The following is a 19,896-nucleotide window of genomic DNA, read 5'->3' as shown; positions in this document are numbered from 1 at the left end:
ACTGCTGGTGGTTAATGTTGGCTGGTACTGGGCTTAAGGGCAAAATTCAGCCTTATCGGTATTCCTCCAGGAACCGATCACTTCCCATTCGTTGGTTCAGACCTTCGTCCGGGGAATGTTACGTTTGCTTCTGCCTGTGAAGCCACCATTGTGTCCTTAGGACTTAAATTTGGTGTTGGCAGTGTTACAAAAACAGCCTTTTGAACCTCTGGGGCAGGTTCCCCTTGTTCTTTTGACCAGAAAACTGGTCTTTTTGATTGCGATAACTTCAGCTAAGAAGGGTATCGGAACTAGCAGCTCTCTCTTGTAAAAAGCCATTCTTGATTTTCCATCAAAATAGGGTGATTCTACATCCACACCCAGGTTTTTTGCCCAAGGTGGTGTCAGGACATTATACTACCTTACTACCTTCTTTTTTTCCAGATCTGCACTCAGAGGAGGAAAGGTTTTTACATTCTCTTGATGTAATGCGTGCACTTAAGTTTTACTTCAGGATCAGGTCGGATTCGTAAAACCGAGAGCTAGTTTGTGCTGCCAGAAGGGCCCAGGAAGGGGTTGACAGCATCTAAGTCTACAATTTCTCATTGGATTTGCCAGGTTATTACCCAGGCATATGGTTTAGAAAGGAAGGTTCCACCTTTTCCTGTAAAGGCACATTCTACCAGAGGAGTAGGTGCCTCTTGGGCACATCGCCATTAAGCCTTTATGACTCAGATCTGCAAGCCCGCGACCTGGTCGTCAGTGCATACGTTCACTCGTTTCTATCGAGTGGATGTTGAGACCCAGGAGAAATCTGCGTTTGGCCACAGTGTTCTGCAGCCAGCGGTGTAATCCTTTTTGTGGTCAGTTGGCGGCATTTTTTGGTGTTCCCCTTCCCCTCACGCATTGCTTTGGGACATCCCATTTGTTATGATTTATGGCTCTGTGTCCCGTGATATATGAAAAGAAAAATTGATTTTTTAATACAGACTTACCTGTAAAATCCATTTCTTAAAGTACATCAGGGAAACAGAGGTCCCTTCCCTCTTCTATGGGGTCTCTATTGCATACTACAAAACTGAGGTACTTCCTGTGTGGGAGGGGTTATATATGGGGGGCATCCTTTCTGATTGGTTGCCAGTGTCCTTCACATAAAAGTGGCTATATAACCCATTTGGAGTTGCCGGTGTTCCGTGAGAATAACCTACCCGTGAGAAAAACCTACCCTTCGTCACTTCCGGTACTCGGCACTGTATGTAATGCAGCGGGTACATTAAAACAGCTGGGCTGCAATACAAATCATCTCCGCTCCTGTCCCTGTCACTTCCCTGATCTCGGATAGTAAATATAAAAGCGGCAGCGGCTGTATGAAAAGATAAATCACGGAGCCGAAAGCCGCTTTTATATTTACTTGCCGAGAGCAGGGAAGTGACCGGGACAGGAGCGGAGATGATTCGTATTGCCGCACAGCTGTTTTATGTAAGCGCCGCGTCGGTAGGTTTTTCTCACGGTACACCGTGATCGTTTCATACTAGTGCGCATGCGCACTAGTAAGCTCCTCTGTTCTTCCACCACGTATCCGGGGCTCTGAGCATGCGCAGTGCTGCGCTGCTCTGCTCTTTCTGGCCGGAAGTGACGAGGGGTAGGTAATTCTCACGGGGTAGGTAATTCTCACGGAACACCGGCTTACTGAATTTGTTTACCAATATGACCGTACTCCTGCATCTGGTTGCTTCAGCTAACTCTATGTAAATGAGTACCAGTGTGACCAAGTTTCCATATCCCCCAGGGTTCTGTCAGAATAGTGAACCCGTCAGATTAGGTAACAGAAGTTACTTTCTGTCTGCTGCGCATGCGTTCCACCGCTACCAGATTTGCTAATGTTACAGAACACCTGCAGTCAGAAGACGGCAGTGGACATCTGACTACACCCAGCTATGTCTTGAATTGTAAAGTAATTTTAGCAATAAAGTGAGTGTATATAAATAAATATAGGATTGACATCTGTGATGCTGTTTTGATGTTACATTTTGAAACAAACTGGACACCAGCAGTAGGAAGTTGGCGGTGGCCATGTTGGTACAGCCTGAACTGCTCAGTGCTAAACCTTTAGGCTTTCAAAATTAAACATCCAAACAGCATCAAAGATGTCAATACACTATATTCATTTATATACGCTCACTATATTGCTAAAATTACTGTGAAATTCAAGACGTAGCTGGGTGTAGTAAGATGTCCGCTGCAGCCTTCTTCTGACTGCAGGTGTTCTGTCAGATTAACAAACCTGGTAGCGTTGGAACGCATGCGCAGCTTACAGAATGTCACTTCCGTTACCTAATCTGACGGGTTCGCTATTCTGACAGAACACCGGACCTTTGAGAGAAGCGGTTTGGATCTACAGAATGCTGCCAGCACAGGGCAGCTTCATATACTGTAGTTCTAATCACCAAAACATAAAAAGTTGCCATATTCTTTGCTTGATATTAAACCTGACTGCATAGCAATACATAAAAACAAAGACTTTATCTGCACTTTACATAACCCAAGAAAAAAAGGCTCATCTGCCTGTTTTTACTATCCATCAGAAAGAACCAGAAAGGTTTTTTTTTTTCCCCCAGATATAAATATAGTAGAAGACACCTGTAGTAATTCTGAGGTGGTGAGCGGTCAGTGCACTGGCTTGTAGTGTCCTCCTTGCACATGAGCAAACATGTAGATAAAGGAAAGCCGGCAGCTGGATCTTCCGCAATGAATAAATTTATTAATCCAAGTGTGGTACAAAATAATATAGGGCTTTTTCGTTTCAGCGTGTAGCCTTAGTCAAAGCCTATGACTAAGGCTACACGCCGAAACACGTAAGCCCTGTATTTTTTACCATACCTGGATTAGTAAATGTAAGATCGAGCTGCCGGCTTTCCTTTATCTACATAGTAGGATAGTAATAGGGGAAATAGTATTTGACTTTAAATGATATACCTCTGTGTATTCCTTCCTCCAGCTTTTATGCATGTAGCACCCTCCTAGGTAGGTCCTAGGTAAAGCATAGAGTGGCCCTGTCTGCTTATCAGGAGGGTCTGATCTGTTAGTTAGCCTGTTACATGCTTCCAGGTGTGACCTGTTGAGTGTGGTGAGTCTCCTTACTTGGGGGACCTTGTTGGACAGTGGAGGAAACCTAGCCAAAAGCACACCAGGGTTTATGACGTTCTCAGTGGGTGGGCATTTCTGCAATGCATTCTGAGATTGGGAATAAATCCGGAGGGGGCATGTGACAGGGTGTCTTTCGATGGGAGCAAAGTCCCAGGAGGAGGTGGACGGCTGTCTCTCCTCCTGCTGAAGTGAGGAAGGTGGTCCAGGCAGTCGGCCTAGGGACCAGGGGTTGAGCTGTGCTGCAGAAGGATCCAGTGTGCTGACCAAGTGGAGCTGCTGGGCAGAATACTTCTGGAAAAACAGTGTCGTGAGTACTTAACCACTTGCCGACCGCCGCACGACTATCTACGTCGGCGGTCAGCCCCTCACAGGCAAAGTGACGTAGGGCTACGTCACTAGCTTGTGAGGGTCTAGGGAGCGAGCGCGCGCCCCCGGAGGCGCGCTCCCGCTCCCGAGTGGTCACGGACCCCCCCGCGCGTGTGACCGGCGGACCCGATGTCCGCCGGCCACTCTGCGATCGGCGGGGGAGAGGGAGAAAGTCAGGCAGCTTGTGTAAACAAGCTGCCTGTCATTCTCCCCTCTGTATGAGAGCTGATCATCTGGATCTACTATGTAGATCCGTTGATCACTCTGCATACAGCTGAAGCCCCAGCCAATCACAGTTAGAATCACGCCCCTAGGGACACACACAGCCCCTCCCTCTCAAATAAAGTTAACCCCTTCACTACCAGTGTATTTTTACAGTAACAGTGCATATGTATAGCACTGATTACTGTAGAAATGTCACTGGTAACCCCAAAAGTGTCAAAAATGTCAGTCAAGGGTCCGATCTGTCCGCCGCAATGTCGCAGTACCGCAAAAAAAATCGCAGATCGCCGCCATTACGCGTTAAAAAAAAAAACAACAAAAATGACAAAAATCTTTCCCTTAGTTAGTAAACGCAATAACTTTTGCGCAAAACAATCAAAATACGCTTTTTGTGATTTTTTTTACCAAACATAGGTAGCATAAAACAAATTGGCCGAAAATTTTAAAAAATTTTGATTTTTACATTTTTTTTGGGGGGAATTTCATATAAAAAAAAGGGAAAAATATTGCTATTTTTGCAAAATGGACGCTCTTTTTTTGTTTATAGCGCGTGATCAAAAAATCGCACAGGTGATCAAATACCGCCAAAAGAAAGCTCTGTTTGTGGGAAAAAAAGGACGCCAAATTCGTTTAGGTACAGCGTCGCACGACCGCGCAATTCTCCGTTAAAGTCACGCAGTGCCGAATCGCAAAATACCCCCTGGTCGGAATGGGGGTAAAATCTTCCGGGGCTTAAGTGGTTAAGCATCTGCCCGGGGGTCTGCCTAAGAGAGGGGACCACTCCAGCGGGGTCAAGGGGATCAAGGAGCCAGCTAACCCAGAGTGATACAGTAAAGGGGGTGCCAAGTTGTCAAGCCCTAAAGATTAGGAACAAAGGGGGTGCCAGTAAAGGGCCCTGACGTTGTTCAGCAGTACAGTTCAGTTGCTTCAGAGTACAGATTACCTCAGAGAATTACTTCAGTTCTGCATCACAGCTAGTGACAGACTGAAACCAGCGGCCTAGCCGTGACTAGCTCAATTTCAGTGTTACTCAGCGTTAACCAGTGTTAACCAGTGTTAACCGGCATTTACTCAAGTCGTCCCTGCTATTGTGCATAGTTTAGTTCAGTTAGAGTATCCCACTCATCCCTTCTCCTATCCAAGTTCCTAATAAAACATAAAAACCAAAGAAACTGGACTGGTCCTTGTCTGAGGTAAAAACACTTGGAAATATGTCAGAATGCTCTGCTGTTGCTAATGGAAACACAGGGGAACCCACACTCAGCAGCTCCCATGGGATTAGGGCTACATACATAAAGCACACTGGAAAGCCTTTTAGCATCTTTATAGTGGTTTTAGCTGGAGGTATTCCTTAAAGTGATTGTAAACCCTCACATATACCCAGTCAAGTGACTAGCCTCAGGTGATACACAGAGATTAAATAAATTGTTCTACATTAGTTGTACCTGTTTATCTGCGGTCTTCTCTGCATCCGTTCAATGTGCAAAATTTTCAAAGCTTGTCTTAGCTGTAAAATCAAAGGGGGCAGAGAGCTGAGGGTACACCCTGGAGAGCTTTGAGAGCTCATTGAGGGAATGGACACACCCCCCTTCACACAATATACAGAAACAGGGCTGAGGCTGTTAATCTGCTAGAGGCCCCTCCCCCTGTCACCATTTTTCTCTTGGTGTCAGGAAATCTTGTCAGAAGTGATTCATGCTGATAGCAGAGGAATGAGGCAGCAGACAGAAATGACACTCAGGCTGGGTTCACACATATTGAATTGAATATACGTTTTGAACCACATTCAATTCGCATGACATGTGAAAACATTGCTTTCTATTGTGCCTGATCACATATGTCTGGTGCAGCTGGAGTGTGGATTTAGTGCGAATTAAAAAAAGAGTTCTGCCAGTTTTCTAAACAGTGCAGTCCGGCTCAGGTGCGAGTTCAGGCCCATTGACTTCTGTAGGAACAATTCTGAATCGAACATGTCATTCAGTTGTGAACAGGATAAAATCCTGACCTGATCCTGATGTAAACCTGACCTGATGCTGATGTAAACCTGACCTGATCCTGATGTAAACCTGACCTGATCCTGATATAAATCTGACCTGATACTGATGCAATCCTGACCTAATCCTAATGTAAACCTCACCTAATACTAATGCAATCCTGACCTGATGCTGATGTAAATCTGACCTGATGCTTATGTAAACCTGACCTGATCCTGATATAAATCTGACCTGGTGCTGATTTAAACCTGACCTGATCCTGATGTAAACCTGACCTGATCCTGATATAAACCTGATCCTGATGTAAATCTGACCTGATCCTGATGTAAACCTGTCCGGTTTGCGGACCTCAGCGGTTCACTGCTCACACTGTTTATCTACAGCCTAAATGTAAGTTGCTATTTTTTCAATAAATTGCCATATATGTTCATACTACACTTTGGGGATGTCCTTCATTATTATTACATGAGCGTAGGAACTTATTAGTGGAGTGTGCTAGGGAGAGGATCCAGTCGCATACTATACATCTGAGGGAGAAACCCACGGTATTCAAAGGGGACCTGGTGCCAGATGACCATCTGAGTGAGAAACCCACTGTATCCAACAGTTTCTGTACACTGCGATAATTTATTATCATTAAGGTGAGCGGCCACTGCTATTAGTGTTATTTTTACCTACACTGGTCTGGTGATTTGGCATCCTCACGTCATCTGAAGACACCCTTTTAGCCAAGTTTTTGGACCATTTGTTGCACGTTTGAAATTCGACATTTCAGCACGTTGTCATTATATATATATATATATATATATATATATATATATATATATATATATATTTTTTTTTTTTTCCATCATTGAATGGACACTGTTTGAGGCACAACGGACACTTTATGTACCTTAGGGTTTACTTGATTTATATCTTTTATGAGCACAGTTATTTGGAATCATCCTATCCATTTATTCATTTTACCAGTCACCTTATATTACTTTCCAAATGAGGCACAGCGCGCACTTTATGTACCCAGGGATATATCTTATATCTTTCACTTTTTAATTTATTTTTATTCAATTATTGGTACAAGCATGTATCCGAATCATCCTGTTGTATATGCGCATCTATTGTTAGTTATTGGCTATACACTTAGTGCATTAATATGTTGTTCACTTAGCCTTTATCAACTCATATCTGAGTTACTTTCTGACCTGATGCTGATGTAAACCTGACCTGATGATGATGATGATGTAAACCTGACCTGATGATGATGATGTAAACCTGACCTGATGCTGATGTAAACCAAACCTGATGCTGATGTAAACTTGACCTGATCCTGATGTAAATCTGACCTGGTGCTGATGTAAACCTGACCTGATACTGATGCAATCCTGACCTGATCCTAATGTAAACCTGACCTAATACTAATGCAATCCTGACCTGATCCTAATGTAAACCTGACCTAATACTAATGCAATCCTGACCTGATCCTGATGTAAACCCGAAGTGATACTGATGAAATCCTGACCTGATCCTGATGTAAACCTGACCTGATACTGATGCAATCCTGACCTGATCCTGATATAAACCTGACCTGATACTGATGCAATCCTGACCTAATCCTGATGCAATCCTGACCTGATCCTGATCAAAAACTGACCTGAAACGCTGAACAACTACTTTGTCAATTAGCTGTGAACTCAATTCGCACTGCACATGTGTGAACCCAGTCTTAGGGGTTGATTTACTAAAGGCAAATAGACTGTGTACTTTGCAAACTGCAGTTGCACTCTGCAAGTGCAGTTACTCCAGAGCTTTGAAAATGAGCAGAAGCTATGCTGACTTTCATCATCCAATCTTGCAAACAAAAATGCAGGTTTTCTTTTTATTTTCCTTGCACATGTTTGGGTACTCTTCGCAAAGTGAAGCTTTACCTCATTTACTAAGCCCTGGAGCAACTGCAAATGCAGAGTGCAACTTATTGAGACAAGTCCTCACTATAGAGATATGCTTTGTTCACTTTAACCACTTGCCGACTGCGTGCGTACCTGTACGTCATTTCATGCAATAGCCTCTAGGGGTCGTGTGCCTGCTGCTGGAGACCCGATGGCGCTCTGATTGGACAGAGGGGGAGCCAATCAGTGGGTCCGGCGCTGCCACCTACGATCAATTACCAAGAGAGGCAGAACGGCGGTCTGCCTATGTAAACAAGGCAGACCGCCGTTCTGTCAGACAGAAAGAGAGAGATCTTGTGTTCCTACTAATCAGGAACACAGATCTCTCTCTTCCTGCAGTAAGTCCATTCCCCCCACAGTTAGAAAGCACTCCCTAGGAGCACACTTAACCCCTAGATCGTCCCTGATGTTAACCCATTCCCTGCCTTTGTCATTTATACAGTAACAGCGCATATTTTTAGCACTGATCACTGTATTGGTGTTCACTGTTCCCCAAAAAGTGTCACTTAGTGTCAGCTTTTTCCGTTGCAATGTCGCAGTCCTGCTAAAAAATCACTGACGCTATAACTTTTGTGCAACCCAATCAATATACGCTTATTGGGAATACATATTGGCCTAAATTGATGAAGAAATTGATGAAGAAATTAGATTTTGTACATTTTATTTATTGGCTGTGTTTTATAGCAGAAAGTAAAAAGTATTGTATTTCTTTTTCAAAGTTGTAGGCCTTTTTTTGTTTATAGCGCAAAAAATAAAAACCGCAGAGGTGATCAAATACCACCAAAATAAACCTCTATTTATGGGAAAAAAGGACATCAGTTTTTTTTTTGGGTACAGTGTCGCACGACAACGCAATTGTCAGTTAAATTATTGCAGTCCGTATCGCAAAAAATGGCCTGGTCATTAAGGGGGTAAAACCTTCCGAGGCTGAAGTGGTTAATACACTGAAGAGAAAAAATATGTAAAAAATGCAGCAATCTCTTTTTATATATAGATATATAGAAATAATTTACACCAGGTAGGACAACACTCACATCTCTTAGATGTTCCGAGAACAGGACCAAATGCTGCCCTTTGCACAGCTATGTTCTATAAAGAGAAACACGTCTATTGCCAGTTCATGGAATAATAACAGTGATTTGTGTGTTCACACAGCTGAAAATATTCAGGAATTAGTGTGCCAAAATGCCGAGCTTAATACTAGATTGTCAGTGTAGGAGAGCTGCTAAATTCTAGCTATTCTGGTGTTGTGTTGCCTCATGCCCACATGTAGTTGCCAGGTTTCTGAATCACCATGATCTTTAGCTTCTGAGGAAAGCAACATAGAGTTTTGTACATTTACTGAGAAATGTGGTGCTGTAAGTGTACATTTTTTTAGTATATGTATTTTGTGTATCAAGCAACTGAACTTCAAAATTAGGTTTACACAGTAAATCTCTCATTTAACAAAATTGATGCAGGGATTTATTTGTGTATTTGTAACCCTTGCCCCTGGGCAACTACCATAAATTGAGTTGCAAAGTTCTGAGATAGATTTAGCACTGTAGATGGGACAGGTTTTATGTTGTTGCAGTGGTACCTCGTAGTAGCAAAGGGAAGAATGTATTAATCCAGCTGTAATCTTGATAACAAACCCGTTTTATAACCAAGGCTTGGAAAGAGATATATAAATAGACATCACAACGCTCTTTAACCTGAAGGGGAAACCCTAAAACTCAAGGGGTTTCAGTAACTTTGACTGCTGAAGCCAAATAATAGGTTTTTTTTATTTTACAAGCATGCAGGGAGAGCAACAAGCAATACAGAGTATTGTTTTAAAAAATGGTTGCTCTAACTGACTAAGGATTTTCTATTACAATTTATACATTCTGAAGTGGGTGGCAACTGGCTAAATAAACTTTTTTTTTTATTTCAATAATTTTTATTAGAAATGTTTGAAAAAAGGTACAACAATACAAGTATAAAAACAAGGCACAATACGAGATATGGAAGGCATGATAACGGCCCCCTTGTAGGAGACAATGACATAAACTGGCGGTATCAGACAGAGAAAGGGTCCATGATGATAGAGGCTGTCATTCATCGAAAACATAATTTTGCAATGTGGAAGTATGAGCGGGCTCAATAGGAACTACCCAAAATATGCCCCCCCCCCGTCCACCCCAGTCAGCTCCAACTCCACACCATCCTAAAAAAAAAAAAAAAGGGGGGGGGGTGAATAGGTAAGTGGGGGGACCCACCACCTCTGACCCATTGGTCACAATGAACCGCCGTTCCCATAGAGAGACCAATTAACTAGTACCTTGAAGGGGAAGAGAAGGAACGAGAAGAAATAGAAAGAAAGGAGAATAGGGGAAGAGGAAAGAGGGATAAGAAGGGGGAGCTAACTAAACTTTTGAAGTCCCATTTGAGTCTTTGGTGACATTATTTGATATGCAGATGGTCATCCATATAGGCCTGTCACTTCCAAGGCTGCGGATGGTCATTCATATAGGCTTGTCACTTCCAAGGCTGTGGATGGCCATTCACATAGGCTTGTCACTTCCAAGGCTGTGGATGGCCATTCACATAGGCTTGTCACTTCCAAGGCTGTGGATGGCCATTCACATAGGCTTGTCACTTCCAAGGCTGTGGATGGCCATTCACATAGGCTTGTCACTTCCAAGTCTGCGGATGGTCATTCACATAGGCTTGTCACTTCCAAGGCTCATTGGCTGAACAGGTCTTCAAAGGCTGAGATAGCAATCTTGCAAATGAAAGGGGGGGGGGGGGCAACTGGTGGTCTCATATAGAAGAGAAGAATTACAGGACGTTAGACAATCTGCTTCATTACAAATATATTTTATACAAAATATATTTTATTTATAACTAAAATGGCTGTTCCCTTTTCCCCTTCAAACCCATTCCCGCCCACAACCAGCATTCTCCAGCAGCTTTACCCAGTATTTCATACGCTGGGAGGCAGGATCGACTGCCCAGTCATGTGACCACAGTGACTGGCATTTCTAGAGACCTGGAGCTAGAGTAAGTATACTCACTGGAGAAGCCTTGGTCTTCCAATGGACACATTTGTGCAGTGTGTTCATGTTGAAGCCCCTTCTCTTTGCTGCCACGTATATGCATTAAGTGGGTGGCAGGAGGCTAATATATGGCCAGGTATGGCTAATTTTGCATAGGTACATTGGTCAAGCTTAGACCAATAGCTATCTATGATTGTGCCATACCTGACTGATCCCCATGGAAGCTGAAAATCACTGTAGTAGGCTGCACTACTACAGCGATTACCACTGGCTTTTAGGTCTTGTGCTGGATTCTTGCCTTGCTGCTTCAGCTGGCCATATTTTGAGCAAATTTCTTTCCTGTAACACTATGGGTTGCAGGAAAGAAATTTTCTCGATTTCCACATCCACACACACAGTGTCGATGCTGGAATACCTCCTGCCAGCCATTGTCTTCTCCTGGTGGGAGAAGATAGCGGTTATTAATTGCAGGTAAAACCCAGCAGCTGGTTGTACCCAGGTTGATGGATCGATCAACTTAGTACATTCAGCCTGCCCATATACGGTTCGAATCTCGGCCGGTTCTGTCCAAGATTTGAACCTTGTATGGCTTGCCTAAGTAAGGTCGCTCGCTTGGCTCAGACGCCATTTAGAGAATGCTTTACATTTTCTGAAGAAATAAAAAGCATTCTCTGATTGGATGAGGTGAAGACTGTGACGCCACAACCCCATCTCTTCACATTATCCAATCAGAGAACGCATTGCATTCATTGAGAAAAATGCAAGGTGTTCCCTGAATGGTGACCCAGAAGCTAGTTTCCAAGAGGATTGACCAAGTATGGTACATACATAGTAACATGGTCCAAGCTGGACCAATATAACTTTGCCAAAATAGCCATACCTGGAATTCAGATTTACACTCAGTGACAATTGAAGCTAACTATATTACAATATTTATGTAAGCATGCATGGTTTGGCATATGGTGGAGGAATACATTGGTGAAGTGGATGGATCACAGCCTGAGAATCTACACCTGTTTTGTGGTGTTGTTGCACTTCATGGCAATATGCTTGTAAGACTTTTAACATCGCATGCTGGATGGTGGACTTATATTGTGAACTCATTTTTTTTAAGACTCTCCACTGAAATTGATGTCATGCATATCATTTTTGTGTGATTTCGTTTTTTATGAGGTTTTTTTTATTTTTTTTTTTAATTGGATGTTATATGTCAACACTTAGAAAGCGCTGCACGTTTCTTATTTTTCACATTTATTTCAGTAATATTATATCTATTGGGGTGCTAGTGGCAACACATTTGTATACCCTCTAGCACAATTTCCTTTTATGATTTAATTATAAACTTGATACATTTTCCCTAGGTACTTCTCCCTGATGTTTAGGGGATGCAAAGAGACAGTCCCACTAAAACACATTTGGTGGGACTAATGCCCCGTACACACGCGTCGATAGTTGGCCGTGAATTTTCGGCCAACGTCCGATCAGCCGATTTTCGGCTTGTTAGTATGATGCTTTCGACAACCGACTCCGACTTTTCGGCCGAATAAAATCTGGTGTGCAGGCTATAAAATTTTTGTTGGCCGTCAACACAACGGCCGATTTTCGGTCAGTCAGTACAGATTTCGGCAAACAAAAATCTGATGAGCAAGACTGGGCATGCTCAGAGAAGAAAAAACACACGGAAAGTAAACCAGCACATGACATCACTTCTGAAGTAGAATTTTGTTGGCCGAGAAAATTCGTGTGCAGTCTAGGCACATTCCAACCAACAAAACACAACTTGGACAAAAGACGGCCGATCGGTCGGCCGATAATCGTTGCAGACATAAGACACCAAGACCTTTCAGATCCAGAGCCAATTGTGCCTGTCCCCTCCCAAGCCTAGTGCTCCAGTACTAATGGAGTGATGAGCAGTGACTGACAATCAATGTTCTCCTTTGGGAGCTCAGCGATTATGTGATCGCTCAGTACTTAGTCTTAGAGCTGGGGGGGACATTTGCAGTGTCACACCGATGCAGGGTGGAGCTGAGTGTATATAAGTTTGTTTAAAGTTTCTCCTTTAATGAAATAATCAGCCATTCTGCACTAATCCATTAAACTTTAAAATGGATTGGTCACCTTGGATTGCGCTTAAAGTGGTTCTAAAGCTGAAGGTTTTTTTTACCTAATGCATTTTCTGCATTAAAAGAGTTGTAAAGTCAGGAAGGTTTTTTTATCTTAATGCATTCTATGCATTTAAGATAAAAAGCCTTCTGTGTGTAGCAGCGCCCCAAGCACCCCTAATACTTAGCTGTGCCCCCTCTCTGTCCAGTGATGTCCACGAGTCCCTCGGCCATCCTGGGACTCTCCCTCGTGATTGCCTGAGATACAGCCATGATTTGCACTCACATGTAGACAGACAGCAGTCTGTCCCGCAGCTGTCAATCAAAGTCAGTGAGCCAATCAGGAGAGAGAGGGGGCAGGGCCGAACGGCAGCTCTGTGTCTGAATGGACACATGGAGCTGCAGCTCGGCTCGGGTGCCCCCATAGCAAGCTCCTTGCTGTGGGGGCACTCGATAGGAGGGAGGTGCCAGGAGCAGGAAAGAGGGACCCAAAAGAGGAGGATTCGGTCTGCTCTGTGCAAAACCAACTGCACAGAGCAGGTAAGTATGACATGTTTGTTATTTTTAAAAAAAACAAGACTTTACAATCACTTTAAGGTTAAAAAAAACTTTAGTCCAGCAACCCCCTCCGCCCAGATACTTGCCTGAGCCAGATCTTGATCCAACGACGTGTATGTGCCAAAGCCAGTGACGTCACTTCCGGGTGTCTCTGAGACATGGAGGTCGCTGTTGTTAGGATTGCTGCCGACTCTCTTATATATTTCATGCTATATCTAAGACTACCTACATGTGAGTGCAAATTTAAATGTTCTAATAAAGCAATTTTAGTATACATATTTTGCTATGAATGGATTTTTTTATGTTTGAGAAATGCTCGTGACCTTTTGAGAAGACATGGAGCTGACAGTTAAAACTGCATGGTGGATGACTAAAAACCTGTTCTTATATCTGCGCTTACTGACCTTTATGGTCAATAGTGAAGGTGAACGAGCACTGCACCTGGCGGGGATTTGGTGTTTGGAAGCACGTTTTTGGATATTCACTAAATTGTTTTATTTTTTAATATGGACTGCAGTTAAGCACTTTTTCCTCACCGGATGGACACTTTTTTTTATAGGTTTTGATGGGGCAGTATTCACTGGATATATGTTTATCTATATACTATTAACTGTTTGTATATTCTGTTGTGCCATTCTGGTGACACTATGGCTATTTAAAGATACAGCGCACCATTGTTAAATTTTTTAACTTTCTCCTTCCCTCCTTATGGGCAGGGCTGAGCCATGCTCTGTGTGTCTATGGACACACAGTCAGCTCTAGAGCGAGCCTACACGAGTATCTCCATAGCAAGGGGCTTGTTATGGTGGGCACCCAGCAGGGGGAGGAGCCAGAAGCAACAGTGAGAGACCCGAGAAGAGAAGCATTGGGGCTGTTGTGTGAAAAACCACTGCACAGAGCAGATAATGGCCCGTACACACAATCTTAAAATCGGAATCGTTAGTGCACAGCTTTCGAGAGCCGGTCACGACAGTTCATCCGATATTATCCGATCTAACAAGCATGAAAACTTTTCTCATACAATACCAGATCGCACGATTTTTGTTTTAATCAGTATAGTTGTTTTTTAAAATACAATACAAATACACTACAACACATTACATCTATTCGGATTTTTTTATTCTGTTGTACGAGAATTTTCGTAACTTTAGTAAACTCTTCATGTTTATTATGCGACTAGCATGCAAAAAAAAAAAAAAAAATGGACAATCTGTCCGATTTTCGGATCGTGTGTACGGAGCTTCAGTGCCGGTTCACACTACTCCGACTTGTCAGGCGACTTGGTCGCCTGACAAGTAGCTCCCATTGCTGTGCAATGGAACCGTTCTAATCAGAGCGACTCAAGTTGCTCCGACTTAGAAAAAGGTTCCTGCACAATTTTTTGGTGAAGTCGGAGCGACTTGCATTGACTTCTATTATGAGAAGTAATTTGCAAGCCGCGATGAAGTCGCGCTGTACGTGCTCGGGGCAAATTTGAGTCGGATTAGTGTGAACCGGCTATTAGTACATTGTAACATGTTTGTTATTTTAAAACAATAAACATTATGGGTTTGCAATCACTTTTAGAGCCCGTTCACACTAGCGTGACTTGTCAGGTGACTTGTCAGCCTGACAAGTCGCGCTCCCTTGCGGTCCATTGACCGCTACATGACCCGTTCTAATAGGAGCGACACAAGACTTAGAAAAAGGGTCCTGTACTACTTCGGGGCTACCTCGGAGCGAATTGCATTTACTTCCATTATGTGAAGTCCCTGCAAGTCGCTCCGAAGTCGTGGTGCATGGTAATGCACAAGTCGCCCCCGAAGTAGTAAGGAGTCGTGTCGCCTCAGTGTGAAGTGCCCCACCATTTTGTTGACATTATTCATACAAGAAAAAGTAGAGATAAAACATGAACATAGGAAAAATGTGTGTATTTATCTTAACCATTTGAGTACTAGTCTGTGTATACCCCCTCATTACCAGGCCGTTTTTATACTAAAGCTCCGTACACACAATCCGAAAATTCCACCAAAATTGTTTGGCCTAGGACAAAGCATATACAGTAAAGCAGTCAGAGTGCAGGGTTCAGGACTATGTAATGCACAGAACGATTCATTGTTGGGCTTGTAAACTATATTGTGTAAGTGTCACCGGTGCAACAATTAATAATAAAATTATAAAATTACAAATTTTTGCTCCAGCTAAAAGTGACTCCAAGTTATGGAGTATAAAATGGAAACAAGGAAAATGTGATTAGCTGCGCTAACCTATAAAAGTGCCAACATACATGCTTAATACAGTTAAACATTATAACCCCAATATTAACGCAAATCATACACATATGAGAATAACAGAAAACAAAAAACAGCAATTGTTTCAAATATCCAAGTTTCATTGATTCAAACTCGTGCCAAAATGATATCTTTTTCTCATGCAGTGCTTCACCCAATGTTGTGCATGTCCACCACCAGCTAAATTGCACACTCACAAGCGGTTAATATTATTTAAAGCCTTTATTGAAAACGCCTCTGTGGATCTGTATGGTCTCTCCTATGGCTCCGATTTCTGTAACCGTTCCTCTCATGCATTGATAGAATAAAGAATAGCCATCATTGCGCAACTCCCTTGAATCAGTTTATTGTTGTGATTTTAAAATATAAAAAATACACTCACATGGGTTGGTGCCTGTGGACCATCACTGAGCTCACCAGCGATCTCTATGGTCGTGCACTCACCACTCTGCGTATTGGCGCTGGCGTGCGTTCCAAGCCTCACTCTCGTTACAGCAAACAGAAAAAACGTCACTCACTCACTAGCCTCAACTTGTTTCGCTGTCATACGTACCTTGAATGGTATCCGAAACATTTTGATCACCTAAAGCTACAGATTCTTTTTCATGTTTTGCAGTACTGTATATATTCTGTTTAGTCGCCATGCTCTAAAGGAGCCAGCAATGAGTATAAAAATCTGCTGTACATATACATGTTGGAATGTTTTTTTGTTTTTTTTATTTACATAATGTTTGTTCACATAGCTTTTATTTTTATACATTACTTTTTTTTCCACTTTAGTTTTGTCAGCATGCAGTGGTAACCTAAAACACTAACCTACTCTTTGCCTTTTTTGCAGTGGCAATCGCTCTTCGAAGACTTTTAAACCAAAGAAGAGTATTCCTGAAGGCTCCCACCAATATGAGCTGCTCAAACATGCAGAAGCCACTCTGGGCAGTGGTAATCTCCGCATGGCTGTCATGTTACCAGAAGGGGAGGACCTCAATGAATGGGTCGCTGTAAATAGTAAGCGCTAATGTATTATAAAATCAAAATCAGATTTTTCCTAGAAGATTTTTGCTTTAAATGACTGTGTCTCTCTAAAGTGTGCAGGAGCTGTGTTTGACCATAGCACCTACAGTGCATTGCGAAAGTATTCGGCCCCCTTGAACTTTTCGACCTTTTGCCACATTTCAGGCTTCAAACATAAAGATATAAAACTGTAATTTTTTGTGAAGAATCAACAAGTGGGACACAATCATGAAATGGAACGAAATTTATTGGATATTTAAAACTTTTTTAACAAATAAAAAACTGAAAAATTGGGCGTGCTAAATGATTCAGCCCCCTTAAGTTAACACTTTGTAGCGCCACCTTTTGCTGCGATTACAGCTGTAAGTCGCTTGGGGTATGTTTCTATCAGTTTTGCACATCGAGAGACTGGAATTTTTGCCCATTCCTCCTTGCAAAACAGCTCAAGCTCAGTGAGGTTGGATGGAGAGCGTGTGCTCCCATTGTGGAGACTCTTTAAAGGTAGAGTTAGGGACTGCAGATATCAGGGTGCCTTGGTGCGGCCTGCAGCTTACGCATGTATTTGCAAATGTGTGCAACTAAACCCCTGTTTTTAACGCATACTGTTAGACAGGTTAATTTGGCTGGTTGCTGGCTGGTTGGTAAGTAGTCACTGGAAATCCTTTCGTTTTTTGATCTGCGTTTGCCCTTCCAGTGCTACTTACTATCTAGACCAGTTATAGATGGAGGAGGTGACCACTTTTTGCAATATCGTATAATGTACAGCACTGGCATAGAAATTTAGGGGGTGTGAAAGAGAGAACATACAGCATGGCATAGGAAATAAGGCATCATGAGAAAGGAACTTCAGAGGTGGACAGTGAAGAATAGTTACAAATCACCTTAAAAATAGCCTACTTCCGCTGTTGCTGCTCACCTCTAGATCTCCATCAGTGAGTTGAGGACGGGGCATAGGTGAATAGCCCAGGGATGAAAAGTGTTTGGTGGAAGTTCTCCTGTTCTTCCAGTGACACTGGGCCACTCAACCCCATCCAGACCTCCATCAAAGCAGGACTCACACAGGATTTGACAGCTCACCCGCTGTCCTTTGTAAACACAGAAGCCGGCAGAGGAAGGTATACACTGAAGGCTTTCTCTGCTGGACTTTGTAATACATGTCATCAGTCAGAGCCACAAAGTAAGTGAGTAGTGGAAGACTTCCTCTGTCAGCTTCTGAGTTTACAAAAGAACACGGCAATCAAGTGAAATGTCAAATCTTGTGCAGGCCTCACGCTAAGGAGGGCCTGGATATGTGGATCATACCAAGTGAAATAGGGGTATTGTTCGTAACTAAATAGGTGTTAACCTGTCATTGCGCTGGAAAACTGTCATAACTGGATAGTATGAGATTGAAAATTTATCACAGGCATTGTTTCAAAGTAAATGTTATGTAAATAAATGTAATTTTTTTCTTATCCAAGTACTCAGATGCCTATGTATTATATTTTAGGTTAAATCAGTATATGTGCAAGTTGTACTTTCGTGTCAGCTCAGTCTTATTGTAATTAAGCATTAGGGAGATCATAATGTTCTGTTTGCATGTCTCCAGTCTGTTCCCATAAAAAATACAGAATACAAAAAAAGATATTTTGGGAAGGTACACACAAAAAAAATGTATTTAAATATCTTTTCTATCTTTCCAATTTTGTGTTGCAGTATATGAAGTGACTGACTGTATTTTATCAAAGTGCAGAATTACTGCCTAGTATTTTCCATCTGCACACATTTAGGCATCTAATTGTTGTTTTCACTTCCAGCTGTGGATTTTTTCAACCAGATCAATATGTTGTATGGAACCATTACAGATTTCTGCACAGAAGAGAGTTGCCCGGTAATGTCTGCTGGACCCAAGTAAGACTTTTTTTTTATGTATCCTGCCTGTTAATATCCACAGTATTAGTATGCATTCTTCCTTTAGTGGGACATCTCATTGGTATAGTGGCAATAACTTGTTTAACCTGGAAGTGCTTTATCCCAAAATCTGCCACAGAAGTATGACATGAATATCTATTTCGGACCTGATCCTACTGTTACATTTTAATTAAAAAATGTGTTTTCTAGTTTCATTTTTTTGTAATTAGCCACCTACTGACTTTGCATGCAGCAAAAAAACTTCATTGAAGTTTACATGGCATTTGCCATACGTATAGTTCCCAACAGTTCCTGATTTTTGAGCAAAGGTCCTTTTTCCCTTTTTTTCTCCTCATTTGTTCCTCATTTTGGTCCAATGTGTATACAGTACCTGTATAAAAATGCACTATTTATTTATCAAAAAGTGTTTTACAGTGCTAAACTTTCCATCCAATTTTTTAATTGTTGCATTGCAAATTTCAAAAGCCAGTACAAAGGTATTAGTGTTTTAATTCTTCATTTAATAGAGGTGGGGGCAAGCGTGTGTCTTTGCCTACATACATTTTGCTAATAGACCGTGCAAGGACAATTCAATCCAGTGCCCAGGGTAAAGATGGCATGCTGCACCCCCTCCCTGGGTGGAAAAGGGGATGGGGCTAATAGTGGCACATGCAGCAAAATGTATGTAATTTTTATGGCATGTGCTGAAATAGTATTAAAAGTTGTGGGACACTGAAATGGAGGTTGGTTGATGGCTCTTCATTTGTCATCTGTAAGCACCTTTTACCCCTGCTTCCACACACTGCTCGTTGACAGAGTTTGAATGGTTATGCTCTCCATTAGACGTCCAGACACCTACTTTCTACTCTTTACAAACTGCTCCACTACTTTCTCCATGAAGACCTCCCAACATATACCAGGGTATGGTCTGTAGACTTGGGAAGAGACCTTTCAGCTGCAGATTGTCAGACTTCCTCCCTTTTTAACTCATAAATCTGCCGTCTCCTGTTATGCTCAAGAAAAGAACTATAAAATTCTCTCCCATTATATTGAATTTTAAACATTATATTGAACATTACACTGTTACTTCCATGGCCCTCTGGGTTTCGACAGTAAATGACATGATGCATATGGAGGAGATGTTGGCGATGGACAATGGTACTTTGTACCTTTGTTATATATTTGGACCCATTTCTCCTCATGTGATAACATGAAAGAATTTCTTACCCCCCGCCAGTGGTGAGGACATTTTACCTCCATCTAGTAACAGTTCCATTTAGGGCTACCTATGATCAGTTTCTTTATTCTTTTTGGTTTCTGAATCTCATATCAGATCCATTGTGGGTAGCTCCCTTGTTTTGCCATTTGGATCCCTAAGGACTCACTTCTCT

General features: G+C 42.3%; 1 protein-coding gene across 1 annotated transcript in view; it reads left to right on the top strand.

Annotated features, from left to right (window-relative positions):
• The window catches only part of MOB1B (MOB kinase activator 1B), a 108,163-nt gene that overhangs the window by 75,527 nt on the left and 12,740 nt on the right, over window positions 1-19,896 (top strand). Inside the window, exons 2-3 of the mRNA XM_082243539.1 lie at window positions 16,443-16,609; window positions 18,412-18,505. Of these exons, the coding sequence (XP_082099665.1) occupies window positions 16,443-16,609; window positions 18,412-18,505 (261 nt within the window). The remainder of the gene's footprint in view (window positions 1-16,442; window positions 16,610-18,411; window positions 18,506-19,896) is intronic.

Source organism: Pelophylax lessonae (assembly GCF_965119305.1).
Source record: "Pelophylax lessonae genome assembly, chromosome: 1".
NCBI classification, from domain to species: domain Eukaryota; kingdom Metazoa; phylum Chordata; class Amphibia; order Anura; family Ranidae; genus Pelophylax; species Pelophylax lessonae.
The sequence above is the reverse complement of the archived record's forward strand: the minus strand, read 5'-3'. Positions and strand labels throughout refer to the sequence as shown.